General features: G+C 34.1%; 1 protein-coding gene and 1 pseudogene across 1 annotated transcript in view; both read right to left on the bottom strand.

Annotated features, from left to right (window-relative positions):
• Positions 1 to 9007: 9007 nt before the first annotated feature.
• LOC138714010 (5S ribosomal RNA) lies at positions 9008 to 9126 on the bottom strand (annotated as a pseudogene).
• Positions 9127 to 12916: 3790 nt separating this feature from the next.
• The window catches only part of LOC138713206 (chymotrypsin-1-like), a 36588-nt gene continuing 31004 nt past the window's right edge, over positions 12917 to 18500 (bottom strand). The window contains exon 7 of the mRNA XM_069845109.1: positions 12917 to 13141. Within this exon, the coding sequence (XP_069701210.1) occupies positions 12989 to 13141 (153 nt within the window). The 3' untranslated portion in view covers positions 12917 to 12988. The remainder of the gene's footprint in view (positions 13142 to 18500) is intronic.

The following is an 18500-nucleotide window of genomic DNA, read 5'->3' as shown; positions in this document are numbered from 1 at the left end:
GTGTCCATGTTGACCGTCGAAGTTAATGCCAACAAATACGTAAGTAATCGTCTTAACCCTCTCCCCATATCCCGACAGTAAGGAAAAAACTTACCTCAGTACGTGTTTCCAAACAGTTCACATTCCTGCCACTACAGGCGTTACCGTACGTATCGGTAAGTACTCTTCAGAATGAACACCGTACTTGCTAGGCAACTTCTCTGGCACATAGGTAATACGCCTCTGCGGAAGTGTAGGAATTGAATTCTCTAGGCTCATCGACTAGCCACATGACGGCATACAGCGACTCATGACACACTTTGAACTGAACACGTAGTATAACAATCACGTAGTACCAAAAAAATTGTTTTGTCCATAGACCTCACACTTAATAAATCAAATCTGAACTATGACCAGAGCTACCTAGCGGCTTTCTCTACAATCTACTTCAGTTGAGTCGGCCAGGTAGCAGCAAAAATCAGAAATGATCCAAGATACACTATACTCCCTACTTCGTGATCTGACGTATATCATTTTGAAAAAAAAAAAAAAAAAAACCTTTCACACATTCGTAAATTCTTGACTTAACATCCAACTATTTATAAGGCCCCATCATCTGGCGGATTCTGTATAATATTATTCATGATGCCATTGCTTGATAGAATTTTAAATTGCATTCACAGTCTAGTATACACAGTCACGAAGCTTGAGTTTTGAGGGTGCTAGGAACAATAGACTGTGAAGGTACTATTTCGCATTGTCTGTAATGAGGCGATAGTAGCGATCCTAGTGGTGAGCAACTATCTATGGATGCATATTTATTACGTATTGAGCTTCGTGACTGTATATACTAAACTGTGTTGCATTTGCATTTCTTTCCTTGGTTTCATTCTATGGGTTTGTTGTCATGGTGACACACATAATTGGAAACGTACATAATTTTTCAGAGTAAATGTGGAATAAAGATTACAACGAATGTCTGAATGTTAATATAATCCGATTCTGAAAATTAATGAGAGGGGATGAATGGGCAGGAAGGAGTGGGAATGACGAGGCAACATATATAAATCACTCCAGCCTGCAAGTAACGAATTACTTTTCAGATTGTCGGTGCAGTGAACGAAGGAGCTCTGAGCTGAAGAAGGTGATGAAAATTACCTGGCAAATTGGAAGGCAAACCCGTCTGCCGAGGCTGCACAGTTAATTTTATCGTCACACAGGGGTGTACAAGTTGTAACTGTATAAAATGAACTTAATTTTTCTAGAAGATCAACACCTCAGCTCTAAAACCTTATGTGATGAAGTAAAAAATGTAACAAAACACGTGGAGTAAGGAAAATCAGGCCGCTGATCTCTCATCTTGGCGGCCCATATTCGATCCTCAGCCGGTCTTGATGGAATCTGTGGTAGACTAATCAGACGTTGCAGAGACTTTCCTCGGGGTACTCCCGTTTCCCCTCTTTCATTCCACTAACACTCTCCACCTCCCTTTACTTTCATATAACCTCTAATATAGTTAAAAATAAACTGGGGTGAAATCTTAAGAGTTAGCATGGGTTTCTGTTGCTGATATAGAAAGGGCTTAGATCAAATTGTCACAACACTATTACCTCGACATGGGCTGATGAAAGTCTTTCATTTTAAAATAATTATTGTTGGCTGAGGAAAACATTATAACAATTATGTTATATGATTCGTAATTTATCTTCTCCGTTATCTGTGAACTCCTCACTTTATTTATCATAATTCATTCACAGACACAGCCAAATCAGCACCCGTACTGAAACTGCGTTACTAAAACAAAAGCTGATATGCTTTTGTAGGTCTGTACAGCCCTGTCGCGTTCCCCTCCAAGGCGAGTCACTCCCTCCAGGGAGGGGAATAGAAAGTGCACATCGCACAGAGGCTATTGCACCATGTGCGCGACTGCACAATGTGCAGGGTTTTGGCATGCCTACAGTAAACGCAAGAGTTAACAGGCAGATGCGACGTACCGAAAAAGAAACCAACCAGCAAAGAGCTCGCAGTACAAGATATGGTGTTGTTGCAATACCAGTTTCACAGTAGGCTAATTGTTTCTTAAAATATATTATTTTAAGGAACCATGCTTATTAAGGGAACCAGGCCAGTCCGCACAATGGAAGTTGGCCAAAAAGTAAATTTACCCAAAAATATTCGCCCAGGAATATTGATCCAGGAATATTCGCCCAAAATGATAGACCCAACGATTCATTATCATTCTCACGCAAGGAAAACTCACGCACTGCGATAAAGGTTAGTTCTTTTAATAGTAAATACATTTTTAGCAATTAGCATTTTTACTTAGAAATTTTACTATTTCTCTTAGTGATTTCAGTTGGATTCAGGCTTCTCTACCTATTAAATTTGGTGGGTTAGGTATTAGAAAATTGAGTGATATTTGTACGCCGGCATTTTTAGCTTCTGCGCACGGGGTTTTGGACCGAATCAAAAATCTATTTTTCCCTCTTACAGTGATTCGGTTCAGATCCCTTTTGTGCAGGAGGCTTTAGTTCGATGGGGTGAGGTTTCCCATAACTCTGATCCTCCGTCTTTTCTAGCGCTTCAAAAGAATTGGGATGAAATACTAATCTCTCTTGTTAAGGAGTCCCTTCAGTCATCTTTTTCTTCAGATACAGGTCGTGCTCGTTTTTTGGCTCTCCAACAAAATGTTTCAGGATCTTGGCTTCATGCAATTCCTTCCCCTAACATCGGTATCCTTATGAATCCCAAATCCTTTAAAGTTTCCGTGGCTTTACGCCTCGGTTGCAAAATCTGTCACATTCATAAATGTATCTGTGGCAATACTGTAGATTCTTATGGCCACCATGCCTTAAGTTGTGTCATGAGTAAGGGGAGTCTCTCTCGTCATTCATCGCTCAATGATATCATTAAAAGAGCATTAACATCCTCAGGGGTTCCATCCATCTTAGAACCTTCCGGGATCAGCCGTTCAGACGGCAAGAGACCCGATAGTCTGACTCTAGTCCCGTGGCGTGTAGGCAAATCCTTAATTTGGGATTCCACATGTGTGGATACACTGGCCCCTTCTCATTTGTCTTCAACCTTTAAGACACCAGCATCTGCAGCAGAAAGTGCCGCTGTCAGTAAACACCATAAATATAAACATCTTGCAGATAATTATATTTTTGTCCCTTTTGCGGTTGAAACGTTTGGATCATGGTGTAGTGGAGCCAAAGCTCTCATCTCCACCATAGGCAGAAGTTTAGTGCAGCTTTCTGGGGACCCTCGAAGCAGTCAATATCTACATCAGCGCATTGGTATCGCCATTCAACGCGGTAATGCCAGCGGTATTCTTGCATCCTTCCCCGAGTCTTCTTATTTAGATGAAATTTTCTTCCTTTAATTATTCAATTTATTTGTATTTTATTATAAAAATTATATATTGTTAAAGGAGTCCGATTTATTGTAATCAATCTATTCTTTAACAGACTCCATGCACCTTCTACCCTCAAAATTGTACAATATGTTTTTTACAAATATTTTTATAAATTTTAATGTATATTTTTTCGTTAGCAAAATGTTCTAAATGTATTATATTACATTACCTATAGTTATACAAATAGAAAAAAGACGACATTAAAATATGTTTTTAGCAATTCATTTCCGTGGTAACGTTTGTATTCCTAAATGTTTAAGTGTATATGAATATTTAGAAGTTCTTCTTTAACAATTCAAAATTCGTTTCCCTGGTGATACTTTTATTTCAAAATTCCTAAGTTTAGATGAATATTTTGTAGGTAAACATTTTCAGTGGATAACCGTGGAGAAATTATTCTAAGTGAAAGGAATGCGTATATAGTCTACTGATTCATTAATGTTATACAGTATTTACAACCTTCACTCCAGAAATGCCAATCGAACCAAGGGATATTGGGTTTGCAGAAGAAAACCTGAGTTCACAAAACAGGGCGACCAAATATAGCTGGGTGATTCTCATTTAACTTGATCAGCCTATGTCCCCTAACGCTGACATTTGTAATATTTCTCTGTCGTGTTTAATTCTTTACTAAATACGATCAATAATGTCATAAAATGCTCTGCAACATGAAAAGGAGAAATATATTGGTCTATATTGTCATTTTGACTGAAAATAAACAAAAAAATGTCACATAATTTACCTGTCCCTGGCACATTTTATTGAAGGCAATTTGCGATTGTAAATTTGTTTTCATTTGGAAAACATGTTTATATGATCTGCAACTTCAGAAACTCATTATTACTATTACGTTAAACAGTTTTATTAAGTTTTTACAAGTTTTCTATTTTGTCCCCAGTTTGTGGTGCCACTTATGTTACTATATAGTTAATTATGTATAACAGATATCTCGGGTTGTTATAATTTAATACACAACTACACATCTCTCCGTTATGTTTTGGCGCTACTGGGATAGTTACATTGTGTTGTGAAGTTTATTGTGTTGACTATCTGCGTTTGAGTTTGAGTATGTAAATTGTATGTCACTTAAGTTACGAGAATTACGAGAATAAATTGTTGGTCACAATTTTAAAAACTATGCAACTGTGATTCTTTATACATAAACCTTCCATCCAACTACATTTCGAAAGGTATTCAGTTTTTAGATTATGCGCTTTAACGTTTTAAATTAAATATGTCACATACATTACGGTCACTGAAGTTACTTACTGAAAGGTAACATAAGTGACTGATGGTAATTTATGTGACATAGCATATTCATATTAGCTTATTCGTATTCCATGCAGGGCCTTGTATATAAATTAGCGATCCCAAATAATCTAATAATTTTAATTTTAATTGTGACTAAGAAACTAAAGTGTTTTATATTACTCATTATATTTGTTACTATAGTTTGTAATCTTAGATATAATCTTGGAAATAAATACTAATATCGAGGAAGGCTTATAGGTTGTAGTTAGATACAATGATGATGTGCTTCAGTAGTTCGTCTATTATTTTGAATAGTAATAACAGGCAGAACTAATGATGGACTTTTATTGGAAGAATTATATGTAAATTGTTTAATTTATCGGTTTGATAGCAGATTGAATCTGTAGGAATTATCCTATTCTTCTAATTATTGCAGCTTACTGTGTAATTAACTCTTTAAACAATGATTTACTTAACATAAACATTGTACTTAAAAAGTGATGTTATATATTATCTTCTCAGGAGTTTAAGCATTATTTTAGGTTATTTCATACCATTTTTTTGTTGCATGTATAGTATTTTGCGAATTTGTATTTGAATGATTAAATGAAGCAGTCAGTGGAATAAGGGCCGAAGTCCAAGTTTTGCCGAAAATGTTTTTTTGAGTGCAATTTACTCTTAAAGGCAAGGCGCACATTATGCACTATTAAAATGACCGATATCCATGCCCGTAATTATATTACAGCGGCTTAAAAATGTCAATCCATGGAACAAAGTCCGATGTCCGGGACTTCGGACATTATTGTATTGGCTGAGCTACGAGTATGATTTGGAGAGTGTCCCATAGAGGCGCTACAGGTGGAAAAGTGAATATCCCAAGTGAATGGATTGAACTTGTTAAACGTCACTTGCAAGTTTTTGAAATGACACACACTGTTTCCAAAGACTTTGATGGGTATTTAACACAGTTTTTCAAGAAAAGCGCATCTCAAAATGATGAAGTGTTTCAGGTATCAAAATACAAGATTTTCCCATACCATCAGGTAGAGGTCGCAAAGTAATGAGCAGAATGGTCATGAGCAACTTCCGTCTACTTAAGAATAACGTGACTCCCAACCTCAATGTACCACTGGACCACAGCTGTATCACGGGCCGTTAAAATAGCAAAGATCGTGATATACCTATTCACTCATTCATTCGTTGTATTCTACCCAAAGGCAGGTTTTTCACTGCAAACCCAGCATTCTCCAGTCTTTCCTATTTTCTGCCTTCCTCTTTGTTTCTTCATATGACCCATATATCTTAATGTCGTCTATCATCTGATATCTTCTTCTGCCTCAAACTCTTCTCCCGTTCACCATTCCTTCCAGAGCATCTTTCAGAAGGCAGTTTCTTCTCAACCAGCGAACCAGCCAATTACTTTTTCTCTTTCTGATCAGTTTCAACATCATTCTTTCTTCACTCATTCTTTCCAACACAGCTTCGTTTCTTATTCTCTCTATCCATTTCACATGCTCCATCCTTTTCCATATCCAAATGCTTCTAGTCGCTTCTCTTGACTTCGTCGTAATGTCCATGTTTCTGCCCCATACAATGCTACACTCCACACAAAGCAATTCACTAGTCTCTTCCCTAGATCTTTCTCCAGAGGTTCGCAGAAGATGCTCCTTTTTCCATAAAAAGCTTCCTTTGCCATTGCTAATCTCCTTTTGACTTTTTGGCAGCAGCTCATGTTACTGCTTATAGTACAACCCAAGTATTTGAAGCTGTTCACTTGCTCTACTGCCTCATTTAGAATTCGCAAGTTTACCTTCTTTACTTTTCTTCATATGACCATGGTCTTCGTCTTGTTGGCATTTATCTTCATTCCATACTGCTTACAGCTGTCATTTAGCTCCAGCAGCATATCCCTTAGTATCATCTTCTCTTCTGCTATCTTATACACTTTATTCTTTTTCCTCCTACTATCACTCCTCCCATTTATGTATCTAAACTCCTGAAATACCTATGAGAGAATGCACAGCAGTACTTGCAGAGTATTAAGGGTGAGGAAGGTAGCAGAACTCAGAATGTTGGCAGTGACTAAGGACAGAAGGCAGTTTCTCATTACACTGAAATAGTTCCTTTATTATAAGTATTATTATTATTATTATTATTATTATTATTATTATTATTAGTAATATTATTATTATTATTCATATTGGTGTCATATCCTTCTTTTTTTCTAGACAGCTCAAGTGATGTGTGTATTCTGAAAATACAACTCGTTCAATAAATAAAATTCACTATGTCAGATTATTGTGCTTGACTTTTACACTTGCGTAGTAAAACAATGTAATAAGGACCGAAGTCCACCACTTATCATCCTATTTATTACCCATACTATTAAATTCACACGTGAGTGTTCATTATCAGGCAGAGTGGTGCACTATGACCTACAACTGTGCAAATTTTTGTTAGTGTTGGTCTAATGATTTAGGAGATGTGATGTTTTTTTTCGTCTCCTGAAAAATTTACTTCCCTGGACTTCGGTCCTTATTCCACTGACCGATTCCAATGTATTATTTTTAAGCACAAAATGCAGGCTGGAAGCTCAATGTTACATAAGTTACTTTCTCTGTCACATACGTTACGTTTATACCTTTGTATCCATATTTTATAATTTAAGGAAAGTTCGTTAATTAAATGTTTCCTATTCAGAAAATTTTTCTAGTGGAGGTTCATCAGTTGTTGAAAACTGAATGTCTAGCAAATTTATGCATTAATCATTGGTAACATATGTGACAGTAAAGATGTTAAACATTTCACATAAGTGCTAAAAATCATAAGATTACATTTAAAAAATGCACTGCTACTGGACATCCTGAAGACTTATGAATCTTCACAGTGTAAGGATTATTGGTTTTAAACTATTTAATTTTTTTTTTTTTAATTTTAGTTTGATTTGGTTCAAGTTAAATGAGAAAGACCCAGCTATTCAAACTCATACATTATTTAAATCCGATGATGACACAATGATCCAGGAGTTGGATCAAGGATGAAGAGTAAAAGAACCACGAAAACGAAAATATAAAAAATATGGCTGCAAAATATTTCACAAAGGTATGATGAATTCAAAGACGAAGAACGTGTCATTGAATATTTTCGTGCCTGTGGTTACAACATTCATATCTGAAGAAATCCATCCAAGACTCAGTTTCTGGGGGCGGGGGAAATAAATAAATAAATAGATAAATAAATAAATAAATAAATAAATAAATAAATAAATAAATAAATAAATAAATAAATAAATAAATAAATAAATAAATAAGTAAATAAACAAATAAATAAATAAGTAAATAAACAAATAAGTAAATAAATAAATAAATAAATAAATAAATAAATAAATAAATAAATAAATAAATAAATAAATAAATAAATAAATAAATAAATAAATAAATAAATAAATAAATAAATAAATAAATAAATAAATAAATAAATAAATAAATAAGTAAGTAAGTAAATAAATAATAAATAAATAAATAAACAAATAAACTTTCGCCCGAAGGACAAACGTAAATATTAAGTTGGCCAGAATACAATGTATTATCATCACTCAAATGTAGAAACATACATAACATTTTCTTAGGTGTATAAAGAGTTACAGACAGCAATACTATTTAAAGAGGTAATTTTTAACAGTGTTTAATAATAATAATAATAATAATAATAATAATAATAGTGCATTGTGTACAAAAGTATTAAGATTTCTGTAGCAATTTGTTATACCTATAAAAAGAACACATTTACTGGGCTCGAACTCAGGAAATAATGTCCTCACTGGGTTCAAACTACAGACTGGTATTTAACGGTAGAGGAGCATTGTTTATACAAGTTTTTATATTTTTTTCAGCAGTTTTTTGTACATATAATTAAGAATTATACATTTACGGAGCTCGAACTCAGGAAATAATACCTTCACTGAGTTCAGATTACAAACTGATATTTCAAGGAAGGGGTGCATTATACATACTAGTTTTTTAGATTTTTTCCCAGCAATTCGTTTATGCTACAGACTGCTATTTATCGAAAGAGGTGCATTGTGTATAAAAGTTTTTAGATTTTTCCAATAATTTTCTTATACTTATAATAAAATAGATTTACGGGACTCGAATTCAGTAATAATGCCCTCACTGGCTTCGAACTACTACTAATTACTTATAATTTTCCAATCCGGAAACTCAGGAAACTACGTCGTCGGCGATTACATTGATGAACCGTAATCACTACAACAAAATTGCCGCCATTTTTTATGTTCGGCTATTGTGGTAGTGTGTGTGTATAATGCCTATTCACTTACGTGATTCGGGTTAAAAAGTACGCCAACGACACGAGGTGTTCCCAAGCGGTCACCCATCCAAGTACTGACCACGCCGAATGTCGCTTGACTTCAGTGATCGGACGAGAACTGGTATTGTCAACATGTTATGGTCGTTACCTAAGTGCAGTATTTCCCCACATTTGATTTTATGGTTAGATGATTGAAATTAGTATCATTTGGTAGAGAAATATATAAGCTAGGTAACCGTAAGAAAAAAGTTTATTGTGTGTATAAAAAAAAAAGTCAACACTTGTATAAATTCAATCTCTTGCGGATGCTACGCGTTGCCTAACATTACTATATAAACACGAATTATAATATGTAAATAACGTCAAGGAGGTCTTGGATGCAAAATGGTGCAAATATGTTCCATACAGGTGCAAATATGTTCCATCTACCACCCGAGGCACTTTCCAACCTTACCTCGACGACTCCCCTACCTAATTCGTGAGGTAAGGAATGGTTATAATTCCAGGACAGGACTAGTTGGCTGACTCTTTGCACACGGCATGCAGGACCCGGACAAGTTGCGGCTTGATTACGGTGATTATCGCCGGACGCACTCGCTGGCGATTGTCGCCTGGAGTTAAATGCGCACGGTTTCTTTACAGCGAAGATCGCCAATGTAGAGCGTCGGACGCGACGCAGACCGCTGGAGGTTGCTTGTGAAGCGAATACAAAACGCACATCGCCGCATACATGTACATAATCGATGTTTAGAGAAGGCCGTGTAGAAATATTGAATCGAGTTATGCTAGATTGTAATGAGAATTGTAAGCGGTGTACGCTGATAAAGAAACCACTTCCTGATGATCATCGCCAGCGTGTATAATCGCCGGCGATGTGCGTTGTGCGGTGATTGCCGTAAACAAACCGTAGCTTGTCTATCCCTTGAATGTTTTTTAAGTTCTGACGGCACTCTTTGCAGTCAATATAATCTAATAGATCCAGGCCAAGTCCGATAATGAGTACATAGCCTATACTGAGAGAAAACATTTATTATTATTATTATTATTATTATTATTATTATTATTATTATTATTATTATTATTATCATTATTATTATTATTATTATTATTATTATTATTATTATTTTAACATTTCTAACAGACTATTAGAAAAAGATTTAAAATCACACAAGAACTTACTACATTTGGAACATATTAAAAGTAAACGAAAAAGCAAGAATAAATTATTAATAATATTTATTATTATAATTATCATTATTATTAATACTTACTTACTGGCTTTTAAGGAACCCGGAGGTTCATTGCCACCCTCACATAAGCCCGCCATTGGTCCCTATCCTGAGCAAGATATATCCATTCTTTATCATCATATCCCACTTCCCTCAAATCCATTTTAATATTATCTTCCCATCTACGTCTCGGCCTTCCTAAAGGTCTTTTTCCCTCCGGCCTCCCAACTAACACTCTATATGCATTTCTGGATTAGCCCATACGCGCCTAATGCCCTGCCCATCTCTCAAACGTCTGGATTTAATGTTCCTAATTATGTCAGGTGAAGAATACAATGCGTGCAGTTCTGTGTTGTGTAACTTTCTCCATTCTCCTGTAACTTCATCCCTCTTAGCCGCAAATATTTTCCTAAGCACCTTATTCTCAAACACCCTTAATCTCTGTTCCTCTCTCAAAGTGAGTGTCCTAGTTTCACAACCATACAGAACAACCGGTAATACACCTGTTTTATAAATTCTAACTTTCAGATTTTTCGACAGCAGACTGGATGATAAAAGTTTCTCAACCGAATAATAACAGGCATTTCCCATATTTATTCTGTGTTTAATATCCTCCCGAGCATAATTTATATTTGTTAGTGTGGCTCCCAGATATTTGAACGTCTCCACCTCTTCGAAAGATAAATTTCCAATTTTTATATTTCCATTATTATTATTATTATTATTATTATTATTATTATTATTATTATTATTATTATTATTATTGCTTTAATTATTTAAAATCAGCGATTATTTGTATTTTTCTTGACCAAACTTGACAGAGATTAAACCACGATAAATTTGTAAAGCGCATAATTCGAACCGGAACAATGGAGAGTTTACAGTATAATGAAATGTTACAGTCGACAAGAGAGTCATTTAAAAAGCATCATGATATTGTATTAAAAAGCATGTTCCCTAGAAATGCTGCTCAAAGCGGGAGAAAGTGTTTACTGACAATTGTCAGTGGCGTGTGAAACAAGTGAAATCCGGAACACGTGTTATCATAATACTGGGTTTCCATAACCATATCCCTTGGATCTGAGGCGTATTAGCGACTGTTGACAAGTCCTGTTGTGTTCGAGCCCCAAATCCACTCCAGCTTTGTCATTCCACAGGCTCCGCTTCTGATGCTGACCTTTCGTTTTTCTTCTGATCTCTTCCACGTCGATAAATAGAATCACGTTTCAGGACTTATAATCTGTCGTATGTGCGGTTTTTATAAAATCCCACAGCCCTTGTGTGGTATGTTGTTTGTTATGATGTTCACCATGCAGATACAATCCGATTGTGTGTCTAACACAATATGTGGTATTCAAGTTACAAATAAATCAATAATTTGTAAAAATTTCAGCGACAGAATTTTAATTTGACTATTACACTTTTACTATGTCACACTACTTTTGACGAATAAAACGGTACGAAAGGACGTCTTTCAACCAATCATGGATGCTTATCGCACAATTTTATCGCGTCCCTAGCATTTGTTTAATTTTATCGCGTCCCTAGCATTTGTTTATTTTTATCACTACCCTAGCATTTGTGTCTTTGTTTGCCAATATTTCAAACTGCGTTGGTGTGGACGTCAAAAAACAGAAAATTACAAACCACTCCAGTCGACGCACAGCACTTTCAAATATGACTCACATTGGCATTCAAGAACAAGAATTAATAAAGATCACTGGCCATAGCTATGCATCTTCCCTGAAACCCTATTTACAAATAAATGAAGAGCACCATTCGGAAATCCTGAATAAGTTGAGGGATACACCATGTACATCAACGAGTTCACTTGTTTTAAGCACACGTCCAATATAACATCAACTGAACCACCAACCATTAAAACACTCAAATTTGAAAATTGTACCTACTTTCAATAAACCATTGTTTCTTTTAAAATTATTTATGTTTATTTTTTATTTCATCACCGTTAATTAAAATGTTTCTTCTTTATTTCATCATCCCTAATTAAAACTTTTCCAACACTCGTTTATATTATTTAGGTTATGTTATAGCTTCTGCTATATGATATTATGGATAGTCACGTATCAGAGATTGTTTAATACTAAGATTTATTGAAAATCCTCTGTCAAGTGACGTTGATTACTGGAATCGGGATAATTGAAGTGGAATGCAACTGTTTTAATAAAAATGAAACTGAATCAACAAAGCCTTCTTGACCAGTAACCGTCCACAGAGTTCAATGAAGATTCCATAGTTGGCACAACTGATAAGAAAACAGCTATTCATAACACACTACTGCCATCTACTAGCGTAATATTTATAATGTTGAGATGGTACAAATTTGAAGACAGTTTTGTATTTTCGTAAGTCAATTAATATTTTATCGTATTGGAGTACTTCGTTACTTCTAATCTTTACATACTTTCTTCTAATCGTGTAATAGTCAATTAAATCCCACTCGAGTTTTGATTTTCTCTAGATAAATCAAAACCTCTAGTGAGATTACTGTAGACTAATGCTCTGTTCTGACATAATACATTACTTATTGTTTTATTTCACGATAAAACAGTGATTTTACAACTTTATAAATTATATTTGATAAAGGTAGCACATTTCCTATAAATTGTTCAGACCCATTAGTGAAACAGTAACCTCAAACTATCTGTGATTTTTCGTTAAACAGGGAATATAAGATGAACTTCTGAACTACAAGAAAGAAATAACGGATCTTTATTAACACTTAGAAATAACATTTACATATTTATATGAAATGAATTGTTTACGTTCGATCGGTGTTTTGTTTGATCCAATCGATATATGATGTCACTTGTGTGTATACTCCTGGATACGGAGCAACGGTGCATGGCTTCACAGACCAGGAGACAATGCCCACTTGGTAACCATCAGCAATCAGTGGACCGCCAGAATCCCCCTGCAAAATAAGAAGAGATTATATTCAGACATCAGGAGACAAATACGAATCTATACTAATAATAAATCTGTAGCCGAAATTTTTCTGGCAATTTTCGATTTTTCAAAAATAATTGGTCCTAACATATATAATTAACCACCCTGAAACCGAAAATCGCATTTTTGAAATTTTTGTTTGTATGTCTGTCTGTATGTTTGTTACCTTTTCACGCGATAATGGCTGAACCGATTTATATGAAAATTGGAATATAAATTAAGTTCGTTGTAACTTAGATTTTAGGCTATATGGCATTCAAAATACTTCATTTAGAAGGCGGGTTATAAGGGGGCCTGAATTAAATAAATCTAAATATCTCGCTTATTATTGATTTTTGTGAAAAATGTTACATAACAAAAGTTTCTTTCAAAATGATTTCCGATAAGTTTTATCATTTACAAAATTTTGATAGGAGTGATATTTAATGAGATAAATGAGTTTTAAAATTAAAATAACGCCATCTAAGACGGTGCAATGAATTAAGAACAAATGACTTCGTCTATAAGGGGCCTTGGACAACAACAATCGAAACAGGGGCCTTGGACATCAACAATCGAAAGCTATTAAACATAGCCTACAGAGAATGTTTCTGTGTATTAACCGATTTGTATAATTAATTATTATTTCACCTTTGGAAAGTGTAGTTTCTCTAGATGGACGTAATGCTATAATGTTATTACAGTAACGTCTGAGTAAATCGAGGACAGGTAAGATTAAAATAGCTTCTTATGCACAGAACATTTGATAGGCTATTTTGTACATTCGTTTTCTGTATTTCTTAAAATAATATTTATGTACACTCATTTTAATCTCAGAGAATTAACGAACAACGAGAGTGTATTGATTTAGTATGCAGTAATAGTACGTTAGCTTAGCAATCCATTATTTTATAATTCAAATTTTAACTATGCTCAATTTAATCGTGTTAAAATGCATAAAATATATATGCAATAAATGCAGTGCAAAAAAAAATTGGGTAATGAGCGAAGCAGATTATCTTGCGCTGTTGTAAAAGTTGTTCCCTGGATCAAACGTCCTATTTTAATTATGTAATTACTTTATATTTATTTCTAACAGGTGCAGCGGAGCGCACGGGTACGGCTAGTATTCAATATTTTGAAAATATATGTTTATTCAAATGTCAAAATACTTCTGACATTGCTAAAACTTTCCTGAAAATGTGTATAACATGTAAATTGTTCCATCTATTAACAAAAGAATGTTTATATGTATAAATCTATTAATATAAAATGTAAATAGTAGTAGTAGTATTTATTCCATATTTATAAACCATATTTTACATATACTGTCTTACTAATAAACCATGTATAGTTTTTATTCGAGACTTATGCAAACTTGAGACACAAAACGTTACTAATAAACCATGCATAAGCGATGGATGCATAAACAGTCTGTAACTATACAATAGAAATTGCTTTGCAGTAGTTATATACACGAAACCCTTTCTTTAAGCATTGTATATAGAGAAAAAATGGCCGCCCCTCTAACATCTGTTCGTATCGACTGTCATTTTATGATGATGGTTACCTTGCAGCCATAGAAGAACAAACCAAAGAGCATAGAATAGTTGGAATAATATTGCTGTAGCTTGCACTCTTTGACCAAAATATAGCGTGGTAATCGATCAGAGCCAGTTGTACTATCGATACTTGACACGGCACACTAGAGCGCTCTACCGGATGGAATAGAGAACCTCAGATATTGTATTACCTTTCGTAATGAAGTACTGACGAAACTATGACGTAGCTATACTGTTATACACGACGTATATAGTGATTATTAGTAAGGAATTTACACACGACTTATAAACGAGCTACTCATTGTATAGGTATAAGACAGGTAAACGTCTATATATATATAGAGTTTTTATTAGTAAGACCGATAGTATATTAGGGTTATAATTTAAACTAATCATAACAAATTGAAACATATAGAGTAATGATAATATACACTTATAGCCATATAACATATAGACACATATATACATTAATTAGATTAAAGCCTTGAAATTATAATCGAAAAACATAGAGAATTTCACATGAATAGATATGTTGCACTTATAATAAAATGTAAATATAACGGCCATTTTGTTCTTCACCCTTCCATTTTGTTATTTACTCGATATTGTTCTCAACTCGTCCATTTTGTATTTTATTGACCAGTCTATCTTTCACTCGACCATTTCTTTCCTTACTTATCGATAATTTCTCTTACAGACGTTCTTAGTATTCATAAGAAATTTCTACGAATGTCTTACATCTTTTTTGGGGGTTAACAAATACTACGAGCACATTACATTCATAAAAGCTTGGATAAGATCAACTCTCGTGTGAGGAAACAAAATCAATATTATTTCGAGGAATAAATTTGCAATAGAGGAATAATCCGTACAAGAAGAACTGTAAATAAACGTTGCTAATATAACCGAAATGAGATGCTTAAGGACAAATACTGTTGTACTAATTTCCGTTTACTTTCTCAAAAGAAGTTTTATGTATATTTTTATATGAAACTAACTGTTAACAAAGTTTCATGGATTTAAAAATGCTTGTTAAAATTGAAGGAAGAATTTAACAGGAATAACATTCAACAAGAAATAAACGTTCACGAGATAAGACCCAATGAATAAGATGACTCGGATAATATAATTAATGTGAAAGGTGAATATAGATAATAAAGTTTAGGAACTGTTGAATCCCATACACTAGCCGAAATTTCATGACAAAAATTTCTTCTCCCATGAGGACTCGAACCAGCGCGCATTCCGTAACACGAGTCCCAGGCAGAATGCCTTAGATCACGACAAAATGACGCGGGACAATGTAATAATATTAATAATAATAATAATTTAATTATTTATTTATTTACTTATATTTAATGTGCTGTACAACAGCCAGAGGCCAATTACAGTTCAGCACGAACAATGTAACAAAAACATTAGCAATAATTTACAATAAAAGTACAAAGAAATAATTAAATTAATGGCAATTAATTAAAACGATAATTATAAATGAAATAATAGAATCATAAATGAAGAATGGAATCATATAAAATAGTATTACAAAGATATACAAGATAATAATAATAATAATAATAATAATAATAATAATAATAATAATAATGATAATAATGATAATAATGATAATAATAATAATAATAATAATAATAATAATAATAATAATAATCTATACTAATAATAAATCTGTAGCCGAAATTTTTCTGGTAATTTTCGATTTTCCAAAAATAATTGGTCCTAACATATATAATTAATCACCCTGAAACCGAAAATCGCTTTTTTGACATTTTTGTTTGTATGTCTGTCTGTCTGTATGTTTGTTACCTTTTCACGCGATAATGGCTGAACGGATTTCGATGAAAATTGGAATATAAATTATGTTCGTTGTAACTTAGATTTTAGGCTATAAGGGGGCCTGAATTAAATAAACCGAAATATCTCGCTTATTATTGATTTTTGTGAAAAATGTTACATAACAAATGTTTCTTTAAAAATAATTTCCGATAAGTTTTATTCCTTGAAACATTTTGATAGGACTGATATTTAATGAGATAAATGAGTTTTAAAATTAAAATAACTGCCATCTAAGGCCGTGTAATGAATTAAAAAACAAATGACTTCGTCTATAAGGGGCCTTGGACAGCAACAATCGAAAGCTATGAAAGATAGCCTACAGAGAATGTTTCTGTGTTTGTAGGAAGTAATATCGGAAGATAAATTAAACGATTTGTATTATTAATCATTAATTCACCATTGGAAAGTGTAGTTTCTCTGTATGGACATAATGCTATAATGTTATTACAGTAACTTCTGACTGAATTGAGGATAGGTAAGATTAAAATAGCTTCTTATGCACAGAAAACTTGATAGGCTATTCTGTACATTCGTTTCCTGTATTTCCTAAAATAATTTTTATGACCAAAGGAGTGGTCTCTGGATCAAAATGATCCCATTTTAATTATGCAAATACAATTTAAATTAAGTAACATAATAAACGATTTATCCTTATATCAAACACGAATGTTCCCTGGATCAAATGTCCTATTTTAATTATGTAATTACTTTATATTTATTTCTAACGGGTGCAGCGGAGCGCACGGGTACGGCTAGTAATAATAATAATAATAATAATAATAATAATAAGCTTAATAATAATAATAATAATAATAATAATAATAATAATAATAATAATAATAAAGGTAAAGGTATCCCGTCACATGCCATGAAGGCACTTGGGGGGCATGGAAGATTACCTCGGCACTAAAATGAGGTGGTGTGGTCGGCACCACGCTCCGACCGCCTTTACCCCAGGGAAAGACTCGCTACAATATTCAATTTGACAATCGGCTGAGTAGACTTGGGGATAATTCTGTAAGTTTGGCAACGATAATAATAATTCCGCCATCACTCAAGATTGAACCCAGGACCTTCCAGGCCGTAGTCAGTTATTTTACAAACTGTTCCGGCCGCCATATGATTTAAAGGAAATTTATTATGTTCAATTTAGTTATCTTCTTTACTTCTAATAAACGACTTGTCTTAAATGCCACAAATTACACAGTGTCTCTCAGAAGTAACGAGTATATCGAAAAATTAAATATTTTGGATATTTTTTTTGAAATGATATTCATCCTGATGAGAAAGAACTCTTCCCGGTGCCGTACAGTCAATTTGGAAAGAAACACTCCCTACCCTCTCCGCCAGAGCTATTAAACGAAAGAATGGTTAGTGTTTTAAACCTTTATTAAAACGCATAAATGTAAAAATAGTTTCAATTGTTGAGAAATTATGGTGTACAATTTTCAAAATGTCTTTCGTTCACTTCCAAACACTTACACATACACTCACCCTAGTACACGACAAAACCCTCCACAGATACACATCATGTCCAGTGTGGCCGTCCACACCTGTGGAGTAACGGTCAGCGCGTCTGGCCGCGAAACCAGGTGGCCCGGGTTCGAATCCCTGTCGGGGCAAGTTACCTGGTTGAGGTTTTTCTGGGGTTTTCCCTCAACCCAATACGAGCAAATGCTGGGTAACTTTCGGTGCTGGACCCCGGACTGATTTAACCGGCTAAATAACCTAGATGTTGATACAGCGTCGTAAAATAACCCAATAAAATAAAAAAAAACAGTGGGACCCGTCGAAGTGGTGTACAACTAGAAAATGGGTCACAGTTCTGCCATCTATTCGCAATATGCGGAACCCGAATCACGCAAGTGAAAGTGGGTAGGCATTGAATACACACACACATTTTAAAAAGATTTTATGCTCGACCATGCCGAA

The sequence above is a fragment of the Periplaneta americana genome, chromosome 14 (genome assembly GCF_040183065.1).
Source record: "Periplaneta americana isolate PAMFEO1 chromosome 14, P.americana_PAMFEO1_priV1, whole genome shotgun sequence".
NCBI classification, from domain to species: Eukaryota; Metazoa; Arthropoda; class Insecta; order Blattodea; family Blattidae; genus Periplaneta; species Periplaneta americana.
The sequence above is the reverse complement of the archived record's forward strand: the minus strand, read 5'-3'. Positions and strand labels throughout refer to the sequence as shown.